The sequence below is a fragment of the Eurosta solidaginis genome, chromosome X (genome assembly GCF_040869045.1).
Source record: "Eurosta solidaginis isolate ZX-2024a chromosome X, ASM4086904v1, whole genome shotgun sequence".
Lineage (NCBI taxonomy): Eukaryota > Metazoa > Arthropoda > Insecta > Diptera > Tephritidae > Eurosta > Eurosta solidaginis.
In genome coordinates, this window is record NC_090324.1 from 8,856,145 (window position 1) to 8,881,949 (window position 25,805).

General features: G+C 34.2%; 1 protein-coding gene across 1 annotated transcript; it reads right to left on the reverse strand.

Moving 5' to 3' along the window:
• Positions 1-22,666: 22,666 nt before the first annotated feature.
• LOC137234155 (uncharacterized) lies at positions 22,667-25,284 on the reverse strand. The gene is made up of 2 exons (XM_067757783.1): positions 22,763-25,284; positions 22,667-22,691 (listed from the first exon to the last, which is right to left on the reverse strand). Exon 1 carries the CDS (start codon positions 24,627-24,629, stop codon positions 22,977-22,979), a length of 1,653 nt encoding a protein of 550 aa, XP_067613884.1. The 5' UTR covers positions 24,630-25,284; the 3' UTR covers positions 22,667-22,691; positions 22,763-22,976.
• Between the last annotated feature and the right edge of the window lie 521 nt (positions 25,285-25,805).

The following is a 25,805-nucleotide window of genomic DNA, read 5'->3' on the forward strand; positions in this document are numbered from 1 at the left end:
ATTAAGCCAGCTAGTTGCAAAGTATAAGTGTTATTGTGAAGTACTTTAATAAAGGCCATTTTTCCGTTATTCAATATTGGAGTTATTTATTCAACAGTTTAGTGATACGAACTTAGCAAAAGGGCAAATAAGAGGATTTGCAGTAAATCCGTTACAATATCATGGGTTCACTCAGTGGAAGTGATCCTTTCAGACTTTGCGGAAATGAAGGGAAAGCCCCTTTACCGAGCGATTCTCCAACATATTATGCAGAAGGTACGAGGTGTAGCCGATTCTGCACTTATTTCCTACAACATATTCGACAGTAATTGGGGAAAAATTAAGGAATGTGTCTCCCTGCACTACGCAGATAAGAGGGATGTTGGTACACTCGAACACCAACTGTACCAACTACATCAAAAGGGAATGAGAATTGATGAATTCTAGGTAAAGGTGAATCATCAGTTCCCCCTTAATAATAATAAAATAAAAGCTGAATCCTACACGGAAGACGCTGTTCTGGTAGAAACCTACCGTAATCGTGCCCTGAATGTTTTTATACGTGGGCTTAACGGGGAAATGTCGCGAATGCTTCTCATACGACGTCCTAAAACGAGCGCCAGAGGCATATCCAGCCTGTTTGGAAATCCAAAATGTGGATTTCCGCAATTTTTCAGTTCATACGAACAGTTTCAATAACCGTGTGGCTGGTCCTTTTAACAATTTGTCAAGTACCTCCTCATTTAGGAATAGGAACAAGCCTCCCCAGTTGCCCCCTAAACCTATTTGGCGCAACCAGGAAAAGCATCCATATGTAAGGAGTGATCGTCAGCGCCCCACTACATTCGCCTGTAGAGAAAATGGACGTAGACCCCTCAGTGCAGACGCGCAACGTTAACTATATGAATCACCCAAATCCGTTTAAAACAAGCGCAAGTTCGGACAATCTACCACGAAAGCAACAAAGGGGATTTCCATACTACACCTGGAGAGAGTGAGGATAAAGATGTGGACCTAAAGGAATCGTCAAGTGAAGACAACTCGGAGGATTTTCTGTCTTCCGGTCATCTAGCGTACCATACCTAGAATATGCCTTGCCCCATGGTCGTGTGCTAGATTTCCTTTTGGATACCGGCGCAAATAAGAATTTCATTAAAGATGCTATTGCAGCGAAAACATCTCTTGTAAAAAAATTATTCAATGTAGCTTCGGTGGGGGGTAGCGTGCCAATTAAGGGTAAAGTAAAATTAAAATTATTTGAAAGTCTGGGTAACCCCACTGAATTTGATTTCTTCGTTTTACCGACTCTTAGTGAATTCTGCGGAATCATTGGGAACGATACCCTGAGAAAATTAGGCGCTATAATAGATAGGAAGAATAACCTCCTTAGTATAGATAATTAATCCCCCTGAAGGGCAGAAAATCTCTCGATATAAAATTTATATTAGGAAAGGACCTACCTCTTGATATTCATGGAAAGGTCAATTCACTATTGAAAAATCACTCTGGTCTTTACGAGCCACTTATCATACAGCACATCGATATTTTCGAAATTGAACAACAAAAATATTTGAGTTGTATCGACAAATTTATCAAATTTGCCAAGTTCTTACCAATCAAAAATAAGTCATCTCCTCATTTGCGAATGAAGCTAACGATCGCGCTGCATTATTTTACAGTGCCAGGAGCCTTGGTATTGGACAACGCACGCGGATTTTTGTCACCACTTGTATTAAATTATATCAGGTCCTTAGAGATAGAAATATACCAAACGCCAACGCAGCGAAGTGAGGCCAATTGTCAGGTAGAGATTCTACACTCTACCTTGATTGAAATATACCGCTGCCTTTCCGTTGAGTTTCCTAGATTAACATCTGAAAAACGCGTCGCAATAACTGTGGATAGGTATAATAATACGATACATTCCGTAATAAAGCGCAAGCCAACTGATGTTTTTCTGAATAGGACAGCTAGGATAAATTACCAGGATTTAGCAAACTCCAGGGATGGCACTAACGAGGACATAAAAGCTCTTCTTCTACACGAACAGGAAAGTAGAGACTTGAGAAATAATAAAACTCGGGGGGCGTCCCGCAACTTTGACAGTGGCGATGAATTATTCATAGCTAACAAACAAATAAAAAGTAAGTAAAAGCCACTCTCTAAGAAAGAAGTTGTTGCGGAAAATAAAAAATCCACAAATCGGATATTAAAAATATCTAACCAAAACAAAATGTCTATAAACAGACAAAATGTCCAAGGACACATTAAAAACTTACAAAAAACATAAGAGGCGAGATTCGGCACTAAGAGAGAACTTCAAAACAAGAGCGGGCTTTTAAGTATGACAAATCTTGCCTTAGTAGGTGGTGGTGCCATCGAACATGACAAATGGCAATGCGACCCCCAAAACGGAGACACACCATCCCCATAGCTGGTTCGAGAAATTTTGGCTCTGGTCGGAATTCAAGCACTCTAAAGCTCGGCAAAAGCCGAAAAATTAATAATGATATAAAAGAACATTGGTCAAGAGGTAGAAAACTCATGCATAGATCCCTAAGCCCCGGTGGTCCGGGTACAAATTCACTTTTGTATTCGATCTGTCGTATTTGTTCAATTTCAGTATACTCGGTGGTCAGCGCGATATCAATCGAGGTGGTTCCATTCCTCCATGGGACTACTGGCTTTAATTGACATGAGAAGTCACTCGTTCGATTGGCGGGACAATTTTCACTTACGAAAGCTCATGTTCACTTTCAAAGGGGATACTCACGAGCCTTCATCATGTCGTCTGAGTTTATGCCTGCATTCTAACGGAAAAACAAAGAAAAAACGAAATAAAAAGGTAAAAAACCTGCCACAGAATACGAGAGAAAAGTCAATTCTCAAAAATATAACCAAAGTATAAGCCCTCGAGGTTTTCGAAAACAAAGGAACAATGATTAAAGAATTATTTGAGAGAAACAAAATCTCACAAAGAAAAGGCGCTAAAAGCCACAAAAAAAAAAAAGAAAAAAAGGGGGAAGCAATCCTCGAAAAACACTAATACTAACAAAAAACTAAAAATAACTAACTTACAAAAAAATAAAAATGAAAAAAAGAAAAAAATATAAAACTAAATAAAAAACAAATAAATAAAAAAAAGAAAAAAATATAAATCTAACAAAAACTAATAACTAACTTACTAAATTAATTACTGAAAGCTAACTGTCAGAAAAATACCACTTTTAACATCACTCCTGGGTCTTCGTAAAATCCTGTCAAACACTTGCCGACCCGAACTCCACTCATTAGTTATAGCAGTAGGATTTAAGAAATAGTATACTTTACACATGAAATGTTAAGTACAATTTTGGAATCTAAAATCTACCTAAATTTTAAAATATAACCAACATTATTAAAATGAAATTTGAAATTTACTTAGACTAGTACTTAAGTATACCTACCTAAAACTTAAAATATAACCAACATTATTAAAATGAAATTTGAAATTTACTTAGACTAGTAGTTAAGTATATAAAAGGGGTCTACCACGTTATCTCCAAAATCAAAATCCCCAAACTAATAATCCCCAACACAAAATCCCCATTTTATGTGTGAAATATATTCAAATTAGGTTTAAAATCGCCGCGACCAAAAAAGGCTAATAATCCATACCAACTTTTTGCATAGGCGGCCTTCGGACGCGTTTATAAAAAATAACCCTGGGCTACGCCATGCCAAGTCCGGGTGTGTGGTATAACGGTGGCTACCGCCACGGTGATGTCATTCACGTGAATATATAGCTATACATACATAAATATGAATGAAAGAGGAAAGAGATATTGCTATTTTATACACGGTCATGGTGTTTATCATAGCACTGGGATTTTGTGTTTGGGGATTTTGAATTTGGGGATTATGTGTTTAGGTATTTTTTTTTTCTTTGTGGTTTTTGTGTTGGGTATTTTTTTTTTTTTTTGGGGATTTCGTGGCACTCCCATATAAAAGTAAAACTTTGAAATGTAAATTTTTTTATAGCAATAGTTGACTATGTATTTCACTAGTTATAAGAATTATCTGTACTCCGACTCCTAGAATCTGCCTCTGTGCATCCGCACAAGCCTATGTGGTATTCGACTTCGACTCGCCCGTGGTAACCATACGTGATGGGTACAGCTGGATAATCAATGTATACTTCAAATTAATTCATGTAATAAACCTAGCCCATTATGAGGAAAAGCAAACCGCCTGGAATTTGAGGTCAAGAAACTGGATGAAACGAACGATCTCACAGACGTCATTTTCTTTCACTTGAGTAAAATCCAAACCCAGCTCGAGGAGTTAAAAGGCCCAAAGGACAAGAAAGTTAAACGATCAATCAACTGGATAGGATCGGCTTGGAAATGGATAGCCGGTTCCCCCAACGCTTCCGACTGGGATGAGCTCCTAAGGGCCCAAGATTCGCTAGTATCCAACAATAACCAACAATACAAAGTAAACTCTGAAATATTTAAACACACAAATGACATCATTGGCCAGAATCATATCATAAAGCTTTCACAAGAAATCCTTCAGAAAGCCATGATCCTGAAGGATGACATGAACGAACTGGTGCAGACCTGCCGGATGGCTAAGGCAGGTATTGTCAGCAGCAACCTACTAGACAAAGAAGAGATCAATGGACTTATAAGCGAAATAGATGTCCTTCCATACAGCAATGTGATCGAAGCAATAGAATTCAGAGAACCTTCAATCTACACCAATGGCACGATGCTACTCTACGTTCTATCTATGCCAAAGGTGGCCCAAACGAGATTTAACCATCTAACCACCAGAACAATTGTAAAGGACGGACATCGCGTAAACCTGAAGTACACCACAGTCTTAATCAACAAAGAGCAAACGTATGGTATCAAGGATAGCTGCACCCACCTTACAAGCGCAATGGTATGCAAACAAAAAGTGCAGGACCTACTTCAAGAGGACGACTGTTTGCCACGTCTGCTCAAAGGTGGTAAAACTAGTTGCCGGTAGTAGTATGAAAAAGGGGGTTCTAGCCCAAATGGTGTAAGGAAAAATGGTGCAAGGAAAAGTATATACACACACACACACGCATATATGTTGGTGTCGCACCCGTTCTTCCGGTTTGTGTTCTGGCAGATTTTCCGCTAGGTGGCGCATAAGAAAAAGCTTAGTGGTGTATAAGAAAAAGCTTAGAGCTTTTTACCTTTAGCAGAGCTTTGCCGTAAACATGATAGCATATAAATTATATATATATATATCAGCAAACCACAAAATACATACCGACACAGACACACGCATCCATATACATACATTTAAATAAGGGCTACTTGTCTCAATGTATATAAGTTGGACATCTTTTGAGTAAAAAAAATTAGGATCGTTAAATGGGGGGCCCTACATTTTTAAAGGGCCGCAAATTTTTAAATGTCTTCTCATATTTCTAATGAGTCCTAGACTTCACCCGAGCCGTTTTAAAGAGTCCCATAGATCTCTAATCGAGCGACTTCTCCCCAATCCCTCCACCCCCCCTCTTCTTTCTCGTCTACAAAAAGTAGCAGTTGGACGCCTGAAGTACCGCCCAATCCCAACCCCAACCCCCAACCTCCTTTTTTCTCGTCTACAAAAAGGAGTCGATGGGCACTTGTAGTACCGCCCCCCTTTTTTCTCGTCTGAAAAACGGGCCTGTCGGGCACCCGATCAGGGGCAGATTGTTATCTAAAGGTTATCTTAGTATTGAACTCATGATTTTCCATTATTGAACATTTTATTTGTCTTTTTATTAGGGTATAAGTTTGTATATACATACTTACTAGGCCGGGTCGATTTGTGGGGAGGCAAACAAATCGCCCATTGCTCTGTGAAAATCGTATTCTAGGGATCAAAATAAGAAACTTTGCTGAAGGAACCATACCTCTAAAACGAATTCTGATGTCCCCCTTATTTTGATCCCTAGAATTAGATTTTCACAGAGCAATGATCGATTTTTAAATCGACCCACCCTTATACTTACACATAGGCATGTACGTGAGAATTTCATGAAACGGTAAATAAATATGAAGGCTAAACATTTTGTTTGCTTTTTATTAGGTTATAAGTTTATATGTAAATAGTAAAATATATCTATGTACAAGAGAAAAAATCAAAACATGCTGATAAGAAACCTTAACTGTTCAACATTGAAGCATATTTACATATATATATATATATATATATAAGTAAATAAAACCACATGTCGTATTTCATTAGATTGTAAGTTTGTAAGCTTACATTTAGGCGCATACGTTCTGGCTGATCTATAAGAAAAAGCTTTTTGTTTTGTATTCTGCATGCAAGAAAAAAAGAGCTTAGACGTTTATCAATATAGGAGAGTATCGGGCTTAGATTTTAAATGAGGGGCCCCAAATTTGTAAAGGGTCCTAAATATTTAAATGCCCCCTTAGTACTTTACTGTAATACATTTAAGAAAAAGCAAAATATATATTATATATAATATATTTTTATTAAATAAAAATTTTAAACACAATTGCCAACATATTACTGTGTAGTATTTTTGTTTCTGATCATAGTTGTAATGTATTGGTGGCTTCAGATAATTAATCAATTCAATCGGTGGCTGCAAATTTCCAAAACTATCATAATATTCTTTATAATTTTTGTTTTTATTGTATGCTACACAATGAGTGCCAGGACCATCAGCATCGTCTAAATTAAGAATTCCACATTCTTGAGCATTCGGTTTATTCGGTAGGGAATTTCGCATAAAAATCCCTCTGAAATGTTAAAGATGTTTGCAATATTTCATTAAATCTATGTCTGTTAACGGTCTTTTGGGTAGGCTTTTTATTCGTTTTTTGGATAGGGTCGTAAAAATAAACCATATCCCCTTCTATACGGTTTGAGGAATAGTCCCTTCCCCATAGCGATTGATTCCATATATCTTATATGAGGGCTAGCCTCAGCCAATTGCTCCTTTCCATTCCTGATATCATTCCAAACTTTTGCTATAGCAGATGCTATACCACCAAGTGCAGCCAACGCTGTTAAAATTGGAAGTAGTGGTAAAATTCCACCAATTTTTGGGACTGGAATTATTATCGGTATATTAATTTCTTTATTTTTAAAGCTAGACTCTATAGCATTCTTAGAGATGTTATAGGCCTCATTAAATGACTGCGGCTTCTTTTTATACCTTTCATGAAAAAAAATGGTATATTAATTTCGTCACGAAACCGAAAATTGTAAGTCCTTAAAGGAAAATAGATAGACCCACCATTAAGTATACCGAAATAATCAGGTTGAAGAGCTGAGTTGATTTAGCCATGCCCGTCTGTCCGTCTGTCCGTCTGTCTGTTTGTATGCAAACTAGTCCCTCAATTTTTGAGATATCTTGATAAAATTTGGTGAGCGGGTGTATTTGGGTGTCCGATTAGACATTTGTCGGAACCGACCGGATCGGACCACTATAGCATATATCCTCCATACAACCGATTTTTCAGAAAAAGAGGATTTTTGTAATATCTTACCCAATTTAACAGATTAAAGCTTCAAACTTCACCATATACTTTCGTATATTGCACATATTGTTGCCTGAAAAAATTGATAACATCGGTCGTATATATAGTATATATCCCCCACAACCGATTGTTCAGATAAGGAACTTTTCGTAATTACTGCCCTATTTTAAGAGCTAGAGGCTTCAAATTTCAACGAATGCTTACGTATATAGCATGTATTATTGTCTGAAAAAATCATAAAGATCGGTGGTATATATAGTATATATATGGTGGTATATATAGTATATATATATAGTATATATATATATATATACTTTCGCAAATTTTAGCCCCATTTTAACAGCTAGAAGCTTCAAATTTCACCGAATACTTACGTATATAGCATATATTGTTGTCTGAAAAAATCATAGAGATCGGTTGTATATATAGTATATATCCCATACAACCGATTGTTCAGATAAGAAACTTTTCGCAATTTCTACCCCATTTTAACAGCTATAAGCTTCAAATTTCACCGATTACTTACGTATATAGCATATATTGTTGTCTGAAAAAATCATAGAGATCGGTTGTATATATAGTATATATCTCATACAACCGATTGTTCAGATAAGAAACCTTTCGCAATTTCTACCCCATTTTAACAGCTATAAGCTTCAAATTTCACCGATTGCTTACGTATATAGCATATATTGTTGTCTGAAAAAATCATAAAGATCGGTTGTATATATAGTATATATCTCATACAACCGATTGTTCAGATAAGAAACTTTTCGCAATTTCTACCCCATTTTAACAGCTATAAGCTTCAAATTTCACCGATTGCTTACGTATATAGCATATATTGTTGTCTGAAAAAATCATAGAGATCGGTTGTATATATAGTATATATCTCATACAACCGATTGTTCAGATAAGAAACTTTTCGCAATTTCTACCCCATTTTAACAGCTATAAGCTTCAAATTTCACCGATTGCTTACGTATATAGTATGTATTGTTGTGTCAAAAAATCATAGAGATCGGTGAATATATAATATATATATGATGGTATATATACTATATATATAGTATATATATATTTTTTTTGCGATTTCGGCCCCATTTTAACAGCTAGAAGCTTCAAATTTCACCAAATGCTTAAGTGTATAGCATATATTGATGTCTGAAAAAATCATTGAGATCGGTGGTATACATAGTATATATCTCATACAACCGATTGTTCAGATAAGAAACTTTGCGCAATTTCTGCCCCGTTTTAACAGCTAGAAGCTTCAAATTTCACAAAATGCTTACGTATATAGCATATATTGTTGTCTGAAAAAATCATAGAGATCGGTGGTATATATATTATATACTTCATATAAACTGTCATTTTTGCCCCTTTTTTACGGCTAGAAGCTTCAAAATTCATCAAATTTCATCAAATAGTTACGTTTACGTCATATATTGTTGAAGTACGTGATTCGTAGTCATAGTTTTTACACGCAGACCACAAAAAACCTGAAATTTTGCATCCTCACACAAAGTACCTACCTATTTTTATACCTTTCATGAAAATGAAATGGTATATTAATTTCGTCACGAAACCAAAAATTGTAAGTCCTTAAAGTAAAATAGATAGACCCACCATTAAGTATACCAAAATAATCAGGTTGAAGAGCTGAGTTGATTTAGCCATGTCCGTCTGTCCGTCTGTCTGTTTGTATGCAAACTTGTCCCTCAATTTTTGAGATATCTTGATAAAATTTGGTGAGCGGGTGTATTTGGGTGTCCGATTAGACATTTGTCGGAACCGACCGGATCGGACCACTATAGCATATATCCTCCATACAACCGATTTTTCAGAAAAAGAGGATTTTTGTAATATCTTACCCAATTTAACAGATTGAAGCTTCAAACTTCACCATATACTTTCGTATATTGCACATATTGTTGCCTGAAAAAATTGATGAGATCGGTCGTATATATAGTATTTATCCCCCACAACCGATTGTTCAGATAAGGAACTTTTCGTAATTACTGCCCTATTTTAGGAGCTAGAGGCTTCAAATTTCAACGAATGCTTGCGTATATAGCATATATTGTTGTCTGAAAAAGTCATAAAGATCGGTGGTATATATAGTATATATATGGTGGTATATATAGTATATATATATAGTATATATATATATATATTTTCGCAAATTTTAGCCCCATTTTAACAGCTAGAAGCTTCAAATTTCACCGAATACTTACGTATATAGCATGTATTGTTGTCTGAAAAAATCATAGAGATCGGTTGTATATATAGTATATATCTCATACAACCGATTGTTCAGATAAGAAACTTTTCGCAATTTCTACCCCATTTTAACAGCTATAAGCTTCAAATTTCACCGATTGCTTACGTATATAGCTTATATTGTTGTCTGAAAAAATCATAGAGATCGGTTGTATATATAGTATATATCTCATACAACCGATTGTTCAGATAAGAAACTTTTCGCAATTTCTACCCCATTTTAACAGCTATAAGCTTCAAATTTCACCGATTGCTTACGTATATAGCATATATTGTTGTCTGAAAAAATCATAGAGATCGGTTGTATATATAGTATATATCTCATACAACCGATTGTTCAGATAAGAAACTTTTCGCAATTTCTACCCCATTTTAACAGCTATAAGCTTCAAATTTCACCGATTGCTTACGTATATAGCATATATTGTTGTCTGAAAAAATCATAGAGATCGGTTGTATATATAGTACATATCTCAAAACAACCGATTGTTCAGATAAGAAACTTTTCGCAATTTCTACCCCATTTTAACAGCTATAAGCTTCAAATTTCACCGATTGCTTACGTATATAGCATATATTGTTGTCTGAAAAAATCATAGAGATCGGTTGTATATATAGTATATATCTCATACAACCGATTGTTCAGATAAGAAACTTTTCGCAATTTCTACCCCATTTTAACAGCTATAAGCTTCAAATTTCACCGATTGCTTACGTATATAGTATGTATTGTTGTGTCAAAAAATCATAGAGATCGGTGATATATATAATATATATATGATGGTATATATAGTATATATATATAGTATATATATTTTTTTTACGATTTCGGCCCCATTTTAACAGCTAGAATCTTCAAATTTCACCAAATGCTTACGTGTATAGCATATATTGATGTCTAAAAAATCATTGAGATCGGTGGTATACATAGTATATATCTCATACAACCGATTGTTCAGATAAGAAACTTTGCGCAATTTCTGCCCCGTTTTAACAGCTAGAAGCTTCAAATTTCACAAAATGCTTACGTATATAGCATATATTGTTGTCTGAAAAAATCATAGAGATCGGTGGTATATATATTATATACTTCATATAAACTGTCATTTTTTGCCCCTTTTTTACGGCTAGCAGCTTCAAAATTCATCAAATTTCATCAAATAGTTACGTTTACGTCATATATTGTTGAAGTACGTGATTCGAAGTCATAGTTTTTACATGCAGACCACAAAAAACCTGAAACTTTGCACCCTCACACAAAGTACCTACCTATTTTTATACCTTTCATGAAAATGAAATGGTATATTAATTTCTTCACGAAACCGAAAATTGTAAGTCCTTAAAGGAAAATAGATAGACCCACCATTAAGTATACCGAAATAATCTGGTTGAAGAGCTGAGTTGATTTAGCCATGTCCGTCTGTCCGTCTGTCTGTTTGTATGCAAACTAGTCCCTCAATTTTTGAGATATCTTGATAAAATTTGGTGAGCGGGTGTATTTGGGTGTCCGATTAGACATTTGTCGGAACCGACCGGATCGGACCACTATAGCATATATCCTCCATACAAACGATTTTTCAGAAAAAGAGGATTTTTGTAATATCTTACCCAATTTAACAGATTGAAGCTTCAAACTTCACCATATACTTTCGTATAGTGCACATATTGTTGCCTGAAAAAATTGATGAGATCGGTCGTATATATAGTATATATCCCCCACAACCGATTGTTCAGATAAGGAACTTTTCGTAATTACTGCCCTATTTTAAGATTTAGAGGCTTTAAATTTCAACGAATGCTTACGTATATAGCATATATTGTTGTCTGAAAAAATCATAAAAATCGGTGGTATATATAGTATATATATGGTGGTATATATAGTATATATATATAGTATATATATATATATATATTTTCGCAAAATTTAGCCCAATTTTAACAGCTAGAAGCTTCAAATTTCACCGAATACTTACGTATATAGCATGTATTGTTGTCTGAAAAAATCATAGAGATCGGTTGTATATACAGTATATATCTCATACAACCGATTGTTCAGATAAGAAACTTTTCGCAATTTCTACCCCATTTTAACAGCTATAAGCTTCAAATTTCACCGATTGCTTACGTATATAGCATATATTGTTGTCTGAAAAAATCATAAAGATCGGTTGTATATATAGTATATATCTCATACAACCGATTGTTCAGATAAGAAACTTTTCGCAATTTCTACCCCATTTTAACAGCTATAAGCCTCAAATTTCCCGGATTGCTTACGTATACAGCATATATTGTTGTCTGAAAAAATCATAGAGATCGGTTGTATATATAGTATATATCTCATACAACCGATTGTTCAGATAAGAAACTTTTCGCAATTTTTACCCCATTTTAACAGCTATAAGCTTCAAATTTCACCGATTGCTTACGTATATAGCATATATTGTTGTCTGAAAAAATCATAGAGATCGGTTTTATATATAGTATATATCTCATACAACCGATTGTTCATATAAGAAACTTTTCGCAATTTCTACCCCATTTTAACAGCTATAAGCTTCAAATTTCACCGATTGCTTATGTATATAGTATGTATTGTTGTGTTAAAAAATCATAGAGATCGGTGATATATATAATATATATATGATGGTATATATAGTATATATATATAGTATATATATTTTTTTTGCGATTTCGGCCCCATTTTAACAGCTAGAACCTTCAAATTTCACCAAATGCTTACGTGTATAGCATATATTGATGTCTGAAAAAATCATTGAGATCGGTTGTATATATATTATATACTTCATATAAACTCTCATTTTTGCCCCTTTTTACGGCTAGAAGCTTCAAAATTCATCAAATTTCATCAAATAGTTACGTTTACGTCATATATTGTTGAAGTACGTGATTCGAAGTCATAGTTTTTACATGCAGACCACAAAAAACCTGAAACTTTGCATCCTCACACAAAGTACCTACCTATATTTATACCTTTCATGAAAATGAAATGGTATATTAATTTCGTCACGAAACCGAAAATTGTAAGTCCTTAAAGGAAAATAAATAGACCCACCATTAAGTATACCGAAATAATCAGGTTGAAGAGCTGAGTTGATTTAGCCATGTCCGTCTGGCCGTCTGTCCGTCTGTCTGTTTGTATGCAAACTAGTCCCTCAATTTTTGAGATATCTTGATAAAATTTGGTGAGCGGGTGTATTTGGGTGTCCGATTAGACATTTGTCGGAACCGACCGGATCGGACCACTATGGCATATATCCTCCATACAAACGATTTTTCAGAAAAAGAGGATTTTTGTAATATCTTACCCAATTTAACAGATTGAAGCTTCAAATTTCACAAAATGCTTACGTATATAGCATATATTGTTATCTGAAAAAATCATAGAGATCGGTGGTATATATATTATATACTTCATATAAACTGTCATTTTTGCCCCTTTTTTACGGCTAGAAGCTTCAAAATTCATCAAATTTCATCAAATAGTTACGTTTACGTCATATATTGTTGAAGTACGTGATTCGTAGTCATAGTTTCTACACGCAGACCACAAAAAACCTGAAACTTTGCATCCTCACACAAAGTACCTACCTATTTTTTATACTCAGTTGAGCAGAGCTCACAGAGTATATTAACTTTGATTGCATAACGGTTGGTTGTACAGATGGTTTATATTGCTATAAATCTAGTAAACAAAATGAAAGTTGTTAAACAACGTCTCCAACTTAAGGTTAATAATGACGACAATTGTATAAATGTTAAAAACGTTACCAGACATAGTCCCCTTTTACCAAATTCCGTACGAGCGCTGATTGTGGGACCGTCAAATTGTGGAAAAACGAATGTTATGCTCAGTTTAATTGAAAGCCCAAACGGGCTTAAATTCCGAAATATATACATTTATTCAAAATCATTATATCAACCAAAATATATCTATCTAAAAAGGCTTATTGAGCCGATAAAAGGAATAAATCTTTATACATTTAGTGAAAATGTTGATGTCATCAAGCTGAAGCTAAACCAGACTCATTTTTTATATTCGATGATGTAATATGTGGAAAACAAAGTACAATACGAGATTATTTTTGTATGGGTCGTCATAAGAACATTAATTCTTTCTATTTATGTCAAACTTATGCAAAAATTTTTAAACACTTAATTCGTTATAATGCAAACATGATTATTGTGTTCAAACAAGATGAAATGAATCTTAAGCATATCTATAATGATCATGTTATCGGAGATATGTCATACAAAACGTTTTTAAAAATTTGTATAGAGTCTTGGAGAAATGAATACGCTTTTGTTGTTATAAGTAAAGATGATCCTATAAATAAAGGTCGATATCGAAAGGGGTTCGATAATTTTATACAACTATAAAAGATCTATAAAAGACATATACCACATCAGATTCTTATCAGATACACAGCTGATAGGTAACAGGTTTACCAGATTCTTATCAGATATACAGCTGAAAGGTAACATATTTATCAAAATCATGTCAAAAATTCATATGACTGTATTAGCAAATCTTATTAAGATCAGGAAAGTATTAAAAGAAAAACTTAAAAGAATGAAATTGGGAGAATTGTATAGAATCAACTTGTTGAAGGATACATTTAAACCCATTTCGAAACCATTAAATGAATTAGTTGATAATTTGAAAAACTCTAGTAATAAAAACAATGTTACCAATTACGATGGTAATGATGATGATGATGATGATGGTGAAATTTTGCAGGCGGACAGTGCAGAAGAAGGTGAAGACATGGAAGCTGATACATTCCCAACCGTTGAAAATTATGTGAATGATAATGATCTTGATAGTAAAACAAACATTTATTCGAACGATGCAGATTTAGAATATTCTACAGATAGTTCTCGGAAAGAAAATGTTGAGAGGCAAGCGATGAAGAAACCTACAAAAAAGAAGCGAAAGCCTATAGATATTATTAATGAGCAATGTTTTAATAAAAAACAAAAACCAGACAATTTTGTTAGCGTTAGACGAAAAATAAATTTTATGAACGACTGCGAAAGGCCAGCTTCGTATATTCCAAGTAAACCTCATGATGATGAATTAATAAAAAGAGCTGTAAAAAGCAATGTAATGAAAACTGAATCAGATATTGATAGAAAACCTGAAAAGCGAAAATCTGGTGATATCATTAATGAGCAATGTTTTGATAAAACCAAAGAATTAGATAGTGTTGTTGGCGTTAAAGAAAAAATAAATTATATGAGAGCGACCAGCCGCGCATATTCCCAGCAAACTAAATGATGAACAATTACCAAACAAGGCTGTAGAAATCAAAATCAAGCTGAAACTTTAAATGATAATACTACTCTAACTGAACATGATATTTTGAGAAGAATCAACGGGTTAAGCTTACTCCCCCCCCCCCCCCCCCCCCTCAATTTACTATTACACAATATAAAAAGTAAACCAAATGATGAAAAATTACTAAACAAGGCTGTAGAAAGTCAAAATCAAGCTGAAACTTTAAATGATAACACTACTCTAACTGAACATGATATTTTGAGAAGAATCGAAGAAGTCCCTGCTATGCGGGAACGACATAAACCTGTAAAACGTCAGAGTATAAATCAACTGAATAAACGGGTTAAGCTTACTCAGCCCCCCCCCCCCCCCCCCGCCCCCCAATTTATTATTACACCATATAAAATTGCTTAAAGATATTAAAATGCTTGATACATTGTATGGTCTGAATAGAGATTCAAATGGAAAATGGCGATTTGGACTCCAACCATTAAAATTTAGTTCTAAAAATGGTTTACAGATTGGTAGAGATAAATGGAAAATGATACCAGGTCTGTTCGAGTTAATATTTCATAGAAATATACCACAACATTATGAAAAAGGTGATTTGCACACCTATCGACAGATTTTATTAGATACAAATGCTCACAAGCGTAACTATAACCCAGATAGTCAAATTAAGGGGACAAATTCGTACAAATATCTACATATTATCAGCGGGGGCGGATTTACCTCTAGAAGCGCCCTGGGCAAAGAAATCAAGCCGCGCTCCAATATTTTCAAAAAAAAACCGTACTTGCTTTCGTGTGGTGACATTTCATTACTGACATATTTTACGGATTGAACAAATTTGATTCGAGTTTTCTTAGAAAGAATATTTATTTCATTTTCATTTATATAATGAAGCGTATCACAAAATATTTTTAGTTTCAAGAAACATAGATTGTCAGAAACTAATAACACAGACATATGGAAAAGATTATTCAAAAACACTTGCGTCTTATTTTTTGGGAGGAAAAATCTGTAATCAAATGTTCAAAATTCAAAGAGAGAAGAATATCAGATTCAATACAAAGCAGTGCTAAACTGTTGAGTCGATCTTCAGTCAGTTTGGAGCGAAGGTAACTTTTTATCCTTTTCAAACTAGAAAAATACCTTTCGGCGCTGCAAATTAGTCACTGCCATGGTAACAAACATGCGATATGCGATGTCAACGTTCGGAAAAATTGTGTTCAAATCATCGGACCGGATAAGCTTCATAACATTCAGTGGATATTTCGTCTTAATATTATTTTCTTTGCAATAAGCAAAAAAATGGACGAATTCGTCATCAGTTGTCGGTTCCAAATCAGACGAGAACGTAGATATCAGAGCCTTCGATTCCATTCTGATTTCTTCGTTAGAAGACAATTCGCTCGCCTTGAGGATAATCATAAATTTTTTGTTGATTTTATCGCATGCCTTGCGTCTTTCCTCTAATTCCACAGTTAAATTATCTAGAATAATATTGAAGATATTTACTCTGAAATTTTCTCTTCCGCACAGTGTCACTTCTCCACGAACCGATTCATCTGTTCTCAATTTACGTTTCCGTTTTCGTGTCTTACTGGAATGGTACTCTGGATCTTCTGATAACTCGAGGGCTCGTTTCTCATCCCGACAGTCTGAGACAATCTTTCGCAATCCCTTGTAATGTTCAATGATTTCGGCAATTCTTCACTCAACAGCTTGTAATTTTTGACTCACCGTATTGAATCTTGCAAGCAGGAAGTGCCAAAAAATAGTCAGAAATGAAGTTTCAAGCTTCTCCAATTGAATTCGAATGCCCTTCGCTTCTTGTCGACAAATTACTTTTTCTGTCAAATCTTCTTCAATCGCTATAAAAACTTCAATAATTTTGACATAACTATCATTCAGAATTTTAACTGCGTCGTATCGAGCTGACCATCTAGTTGTAGATAATGATTTCAAAGTGATGGGTTTTGAGGCAGCTGATTGCAGATACTCCCAACGTTTCGTTGATGCAGTAAACAAGTTGTACAAGCTTTGAATTGTAAAAAAAAAATGCCGCTGCTTCCGGACAATTCTCCACTGCAAGTACACCTACTAAATTCAGCGAATGAGCAGCGCAAGGTACGTATTCTGCTGCAGGATTTGATGCTTTTATCCGAGCTTGAAGACCATTATAAACTCCAGACATGTTTTTCGCGTTATCGTATGATTGACCTCGACAGTCAGCAATGTCTAGTCCGAGGTCAGTCAGAGTTTTTAAAATAGCATCAGCTAATTCTATCGCCTTGTGCCCCGTGTTCTCCATGAATTTTAGAAATCGTTCAACGGGGACACCATTTTGCTGGACATATCTAAAAACGAATAATAGCTGGTCAACGTGGGATATATCACTGGTCGAATCTACTACGATAGAAAAATATTTTGCTGCTTTTATCTCCTCTGAAATGGTAGATATCACTTTTTTCGCCATCAAACTTATGAACTCCTCCCAAATAGTTTTGGATAAATAACTTGTGCTGCCACTTTCTTTGTTGCCAAATTTTTTTATGTGTTCAGCCAAGAAGGGGTCATATTCTGCAACAACTTCCAGAAACATCAAATAATTCCCATTATTTGGAGATCCCAGTTTTTCGTCACTGCCCCTGAATGGAAGCCCACGGGATGCTAAAGCTTTCGTTACAGAAACAACTCGGTTTAAAACTTTCCTCCAGTAATTTATTTCTTCATTCAATTGAATAACGAGCGTTTTGTTAATCCTTGATTCCTGATAACTCCTTTGTTTCAGTTTCAATACGTTGTTTTTGTGGCTTGGAGAATTTTCATGCTCTTCTACCCGTTGAGTCGAATGTTTCCAATCATTGATCCCATTTTGCAGTTGAAATAAGAAGCAGGATCGAAAAAAAGACATGGTACACAAAACACACTTCCTTTGTTAGCAGAATAAATAAGCCAAGTGCGAAGACTTGCCTCTCCATTTTGAAGATTTCTATGAAAGAGATTTTTTGATAGATATCCCACGCTTCTTTTTGCATCCATGTTTTGCTATATGATCACGAATTGCATCATTAATTGTTCATTTGGCGGGATCATCGCTCAAAATCAATTGATCCAGTCCACTGGGGTCTTGTGGGGAATTCAAATCTTTATTTTCCTGAATAGGTATGTCACATGTAGACGGATTTGATGTGACTTCTTCACTTTCGAGACTTTTACCTATAATGTATAAAACATATAATTAAAACTTTTAGATAGGTACCACATTTTTTTCCATATTCTAACCTTCAAAATGATCTGATCTTAAACCCTCATTATTAGGTGGCACAGATTTCGCAATACAATTAAATTGCAGTTCATCATTCGAATCTGAAAAACAATTTTGTAGTGAAAATGTTTCGTACTGTAACTAAACTTACAATTTTTGACAGTAGGATGCCTTCCAGGTAGCGAAATCTGGTTTTCTGGCCCAGAATCTACCTGGGCTAACCTAGCTGTCGATCAATTGACTTATGCATTTTTACCTTTTTGGTTATGATCAACAACGGAGTCATTTTCTTTTCGAGGAGTTTGAAAAAAACAATCAAGTTTAGGGATTTTCGGCAGTAAATCTTTGTCTTTCTGCACTTTCTCGGCTGCACGTTTTTTGTGTGCTGCGCCGCTTAACTTTTTCATATTTGCACTCATTCTTCTATTTTTCACAAAAACATTAATTCACTGACACTTTTTTGATGTTTTTAACTCGGAACGACTTTTAAGACTACATAAAATGTACGCAACGCATTGTATAGAGGCGCGAACTATTTAAATTAACCAGAAACAGAAAATTCAGATCTTAGTTTCCTTTGAAAAAGTGAGCTCGCGCATTTCCCCGAAAAAATACTTCAATGCCGACTTGATTTTTAAATTTGAAATTTCAATTTTTTTTTTTTTTTAGGGAAACAGATTCAGGACGACAACGACGGTGCGGCATCTGTCAAGTTATTTTTACACATGTTTTTATGGGGAGGAGTTTTTTGGGCACGACACGACAAAGCGGCAATCAATCATTAATGCCGCTGTCGCTAGGTTAGATCTGTTTCTATTTTGACAGGCGACGGTCGTGGCGTCCTTTTTTCTTGTTGTGAATCAAAATCAAAATAAATGCAAATAGCCTTAAATATATGTTGAAATTTATTAGTTATAAATTTTTTTAACACATGCAATACTTTTTTAAATTTTTTGTTGTTGTTTGAGCTAATGCAGAACTGTCGTTGTCACTTTCATTATAATCAGTCGTCGGTGTTAGGCGGCAAATATCGTCAAGCTTCAGTTTTTCGCCGTTGTCGCTCGCAGTCGTCGTTTTAAATGTGGGCCGGGTTTTTCACGTCATTTACTGCATACAAGCTGCCAAAACTTAGTGTTTACATATTGCTCATTTGCTGCAAGACCGGCATAAATCAAAAAACGTAATTTTTGAGTTAATGCTGCAGAATAGTTAGTTACATCATACTTCATGTTGATTAAAAAATTCTTTATGATTTGTTGAAAACTAAGCGCTTCAGATACAAACCAAATGTTGCATTTACTTGCGCACCATATGGCGGTTGAATCTCAAGATTGCCCTTCCTGAAAAGTTGTGTATTTTGAAAAGTGCAAATGCAGCAAATGAGCGATATGTAAGTCCCACTGGGGCGAAGGTTAAGAACTGTACCAATGTTCTGAAATGTACTTTGATTAATTTTTCTTTGTAAAAAATTGAAAAAATCTTTCATTCTTGTTGTAATATTCAAAAAATATTTTTTTTTGATAAATAAAAAAAAATTTTTTTCCTTGTCTTAGTTTTGGCGCCCCTATTGAAACGGCGCCCTGGGCAGCTGCCCATGTTGCCCCTATGTAAATCCGCTCCTGATTATCAGGAAATTATACAATTATGATCCACACTCGTTCATAAGGGGTAGAGGATTATTGAAGTCAATCGACTGCCGTGAAAATATTTATCAATATTGGGATAATCCTAATGAGTTGGTGGACAGATTGAGGTTGCTTATATCTTCAACAAGTGCTGGTCATAACAACCATCAAAACGAGATTATATCAATTATTGAAGAGTTGCGAGAAGCAAAGATTATTAAATAATATGAGTATAAATAAATTTGGACATTCCTCATTTGGTAATAGTCGGTCGAAAACGAAAACAATTCTAGACCGAAATAAAAACCTTAATTTAAACAAGAAAAGAATAATTAACCTAGCTGCTCCTATAGAAGACGATGAAGCCATTTCGAAAGTATTCTTTTTCGAAGAGTTAAATAAGATAAAAACTAAATTAGAACATCAAATCAGAGAAATAAATACAATCCTGAATAATAGTATTGAAAATGATGTATCGATTCTTGAGGAATTAATAGATCGGCGAATAAAAAGTGAATGTGGGGAGGAATTAAGTAATATAAACAACTATTTATCTATTATTGAGGATTATTTGATGCGTTTCGTTGTGTTGAAAGAACATCATACGGAAAAAGATGTAGAAGTGCTAAAAATAAAGTTCCCTACTATAAAAGCATTAACAAAATGAATAACAAAAGAGCTATTGTAGAAGAATTACATAAACGAGCTAGAAAAAATGTTAAACGAAGACGTGTTATTGTTAAAGGAATCGATGATTTATGGCAAGCTGACTTGGCGGTAATGACTCAGTATTCAAATAGTAATAATCATTATCAGTATCTATTAACTGTAATCGATACATTTTCCAAAAAAGCATGGGCTGAAGCAGTTAAAGATAAAACTAAAGAAAATATCACAAATGCAATGGCTAAGATTTTAAATTCAAGTAAACGAATACCGAAAAACCTGCAAACAGATGATGGAAAGGAATTTTATAATACTTACTTTAAGAGATTATTACAAACAAAATATATTATATATCATTATTCAACATATTCATTATTAAAAGCATCTATAATAGAGCGATTCAATAGAACATTAAAAGGAATGATGTGGAAAGAATTTAGTTTTCGAGGAACTTATAAATGGATTGATATCTATAAAAATTTAGTCAATGATTATAATAGTACTATTCAAAGGACCATCAAAATGACTGCAAATGAGGTAAATTCATCGAATTAACAACATTTATAGGACACTGCATACAACAATTTAAAAGTTTTTCATAGACCAAAATTTAAAATTAATGATGAGGTTAGAATAAGTAAATATAAACATGTATTTGAAAAAGGGTATACAAAGTTTCGAGACGTCGAAACAATAGAGTTTATGTTAAATGGATAGGATTCTCTTCTGAACACAATTCCTGCGTGGATGTTATTTATTTAAATTAATAAAGTAAATAATTAAACAAATAAATAGAAAAGCGGATTAATAATTATTTCAGTTAAGTATTTAATGATAGCCTATCAACATGTAGATTACATTAACAAAAAGTGGTAATTCATCTATACTGATTGCAAAATATTTCCCTCCAATAGAACTCAAACAAGATTATGCCTGTGGGTTAATCAGTTTTGACTCATATCATACAATTCCAAATGTGGACAAAGAAAACAATTTGTTTCCCATTGGATCGAATGTTATTGAGATACCTGTTGGAACATATGAAATGGATGATATAGTTGAGACAATTACTAAAATATATGACCCTTCAAATGAAGGGTATTTTGATAAAAGCGCTAACCCTAACACATTTCGAACTGAAATTATGAGCTTTAAGGAAGAAGTAAATGTTGACAAAGAATGCTCAATTGGTCCATTACTAGGTTTCAGTAGAAAAGTACTGAAGCCGGGGATTGTTCATTACTCCGACAATCCAGTGGATATAACAAATAAACACGATATCTGTTGAATGTAATATTATCAAGGGATCATATATAAATTAACTATCTGTGCATACAATTCATCAGTATTCACTTAGAGTTAGTCCAGGATATAAAACCTCAGAAACACCTGCTAATGTTATATATTTACCGGTTAATACACGTCAAATAAGCACTCTAGTTCTTGGTTAATTTTCGTGGAGAGAACATATCAATAAGACTGCATTTAAAACATATCTAAAAAATGATAATTTTTAATAAAAAGCCACCACATACAGATTTTTTGAATAGTTTTCAATCAGCCTCAAAAGTATTGGCTACAAAAACAAAAAAATCTACACTCTAAAGAAGTAAAATCTCCTGTTCAACATAAAATTGATTTAACCCCCGCGAAAAAGGAGTTCCTAATAAGTCTAGGATTTAGTTTAAAAAATGAGTGATATAATAAAGGTTTTGTTCAAAACCCATATTTGATAATGATTCAAGGTTCGATTCGAGCTCAAGACCAGAACAATAATTTTTTTCTAATGATAATTATTGTTATTTTTTAATTTTTCTAAATTTGAAAAATTGTATTTTGTTTTTGGAATTCTGCTTATTTTTTAATTTTTCTAAATTATTTTTGTTGTTTACGGCCTTTGAATTATAACTTTTTAAATATAAACGAGCTCTAGGCCAAATATTTGTATATTCTTAATAAAACACAATACGTGAATTTTTGATATACAATTATATTATTTAATTTGTCGATATTTCGACTTCAGTCTGAAGTCATCATCAGGACTAGGTACGAAAAGAACAAACATACATATTAAAATCATAAAAATACACATTTGCACAAGTACAGAACTTACATTTTTGAATGCAATATGTCGACTAGTGTAACAAAAATATAAGTTTACGAACAGTGCAAAGCAAATAACAATAAAATGTAAATAACACACAGCCGTTATCATAAACAAAAAATGAACATAAGCAGAAAGTTATCTAAATGAGTAGTGAGCGCCGCTCAAGTGATATCAGCTGCAGCCTGCAGGTGAACTCTTTGGTAAACAGTGGGATATGCTCTTATCTATTATTGTTGTTGTTGTTGATCAGCTGCCTAAAGGCAGAGGCAATACCAATTGTATCAGATTTGAAGTTCATCCGTTTGTCGCTGGGTGTATTTATTATGTGCAGCATCTCTAATATGTAGCGTTTGTTGTAATTCCTCTCTTGCTGTAGAATTTCTACATTTTCTAAATTGGGAGAGTGTCCAGTTTCTCTGCAATGCTGTGTTAGCGCCGTTTTGCCATCATTAGGGTTGTTGTGATTTTTAATATTCGTTTTATGCCCGGAAATCCTCGTTTTTAATTTCGATTTAGTAGTCCCCACATATACTTTGTCGCATACGTGGGACCCGTCACCATTACATAGAATTTTATATATCAAGTCCGATTTCTCATATTTATCTATTCTACTCTTGGTATTACTGAAAATTTGTCGCAACGTATTATTGTAGGTAAAGGCTAAATTATATTTCTCTTTGTCATAAATATTTGAATATTTTATTCTGTTAGACAGGCCTGACACATATGTAGTCGATTTATATATTTTATTATTTTCGGCATTTTTCCTCGCAGTGGGTTTCTTATAATAATCTCTTATAAAGTTTTTTATTATGCGTGTAGGAAATTCATTATTTTCTAGAACATTTATTATTATTTTAATGTTTTCTTTATGATAAACTTCATCGCTGATCGAGAGAACTCTGTTGATAAAATTTCTGGCCGTATTGACTATTGTAGATTTGTCATGTTTAGAATTAAAGTTAATTAATCTACCTGACGCGGTAGGTTTTTTATACCAATCAAAACATAATTGGTTATTCTTTTTTATAATAAGAGTATCGAGAAACGGTAGTTTTCCGTCCTTCTCCACCTCAATTGTAAATTTAATACTCCTGTTGTATTCATTTAGAATATTTAGCAATTCTTCCACCGTATCAGTTTTCACAATTGCGAAAAGGTCATCGACGTATTTGGTAAGCAAACGTGGCTTATAAGGGAAGTCATCTTCAAATTTCTCCAGTAATTCTTCCATTACAATGTCTGCTATGACGGGGGATGCTGGGGAACCCATGGGCATACCGCAGCGTTGCTCATAAATTTTATTGTTTAATTTAAAATATCTATTATCTCTAATGCAGAAACGAACAACTTCTAGAAAAAGTTCTTTTGTGAGTGTGGTGTGGCTCTTTATCTGGTTCCACTTAGATGCTATAATTTCTAAGGCATGATCTACGGGAATGCTGGGAAAAAGTGAGATGACATCAAATGACACGAGACTCTCATCATCATATATGTATGTATCTTTTATTTTGTTTTTAAATTCAATTGAGTCTTTTACGTTATATTTGGACGATTTGGTTATGTTCGTGAGAATATTAACCACATACTTGCATAAATTGTACGAAGGGGAGTTGACAGACGAACAAATAGGTCTCAATGGGATATCTGCTTTATGAATTTTGGGCAGGCCATATAATCTAGGTGCATTGGACGTTTTGCTTATTAGTTTGTATTTCTCTTTTAAATCTATAACTTTGTTTTTAAACAATTTTTCTACAATTTCGTTATTTTTTTCTTGTAATTTATTAGTGGGATCTCGTTTCAATACCCGGTATGCCGAAATGTCATTTACCAAAAGTTGTAACTTCTTTTCATAGTCCGACTTATCCATTAATACGGTAACATTACCCTTATCTGCATTCAGAACCAATAAGTCTTTGTTGTTTTTTAGAAAAGTTTTGGCCGAGTGTAGGGTATCTAAAACAAATTTGTCGCGCGCGCTATTTTTGGGTTTCTTAAGATGATCCCGTATTAGTGTTGTTAAATTATTCCTCTCAATCTCTTGCTGCTCATTATCTTTGATAGTTTGAATGCAGTCTTCTCCGTCTGCTATCACCTTGAATAAAGGGAACCCACTATTTGTTGTTGGCAAAGAGTATTTTGGACCTAAAGAGAGGAGCCACTGAATATCTGTAGGGATCTCGGTTTTCGTAGTATTATGAAACCAATGGGGTATATTTTTAATGTTAAGAGATTGCCTATGTATGTTTTTGAGCTTCTCGAATTTTTGTGTGTGTGTTTTCCTAATTGTTGTTGTAAGGTTATTAATTAGGAGTTTCTCACTTTCAAAAAACGCGGTAGAATCTTCTGCATTAAGAGTTTGGTTTATTTTGTTAGTTAATGTGCTTACCTCTCTTTCATTTTGTTTCTTATGTTCATATTTAATTTTTATGATCAGGTTCAAGAGTTTACATTCCACCGTTTCTATAAATTTTGTGAGAGCCTTATTGATGTTGTTGGGCAAATGCTTGTTGTTGGTGTTGCAGTTTAGTACGTACAAAATATTTTTGGTGGCGTTGTTTATGAATTTGGGTGTTAAGCCAATTGTGTTTTATTAAGAATATACAAATATTTGGCCTAGAGCTCGTTTATATTTAAAAAGTTATTTTTCTAAATTTGAAAAATTGTACTTTGTTTTTGGAATAGTATGGAAGGTATTAAAGAGTATTTTAAGAGTGAGTAGGCCATAGTTCTATGGATGGACGCCTTTTAGGGATATCGCCATAAAGGTGGACCAGGGCTGACTCTAGAATTTGTTTGTACGATATGGGTATCAAATTGAAGGTGTTACTGAGCATTTTAAGAGGGAGTGAGCCTTAGGTCTATCGGTGGACGCCTTTTCGAGATATCGCCATTAAGGTGGGCCAGGGGTGACTCTAGAATGTGTTTGTAAGATATGGGTATCAAATGAAAGGTGGTAATGGGTATTTTAAAAGGGAATGGGCTTTAGTTCTATAGGTGAACGCCTTTTCGAGAAATCGCCATAAAGGTGGACCAGGGGTGACTC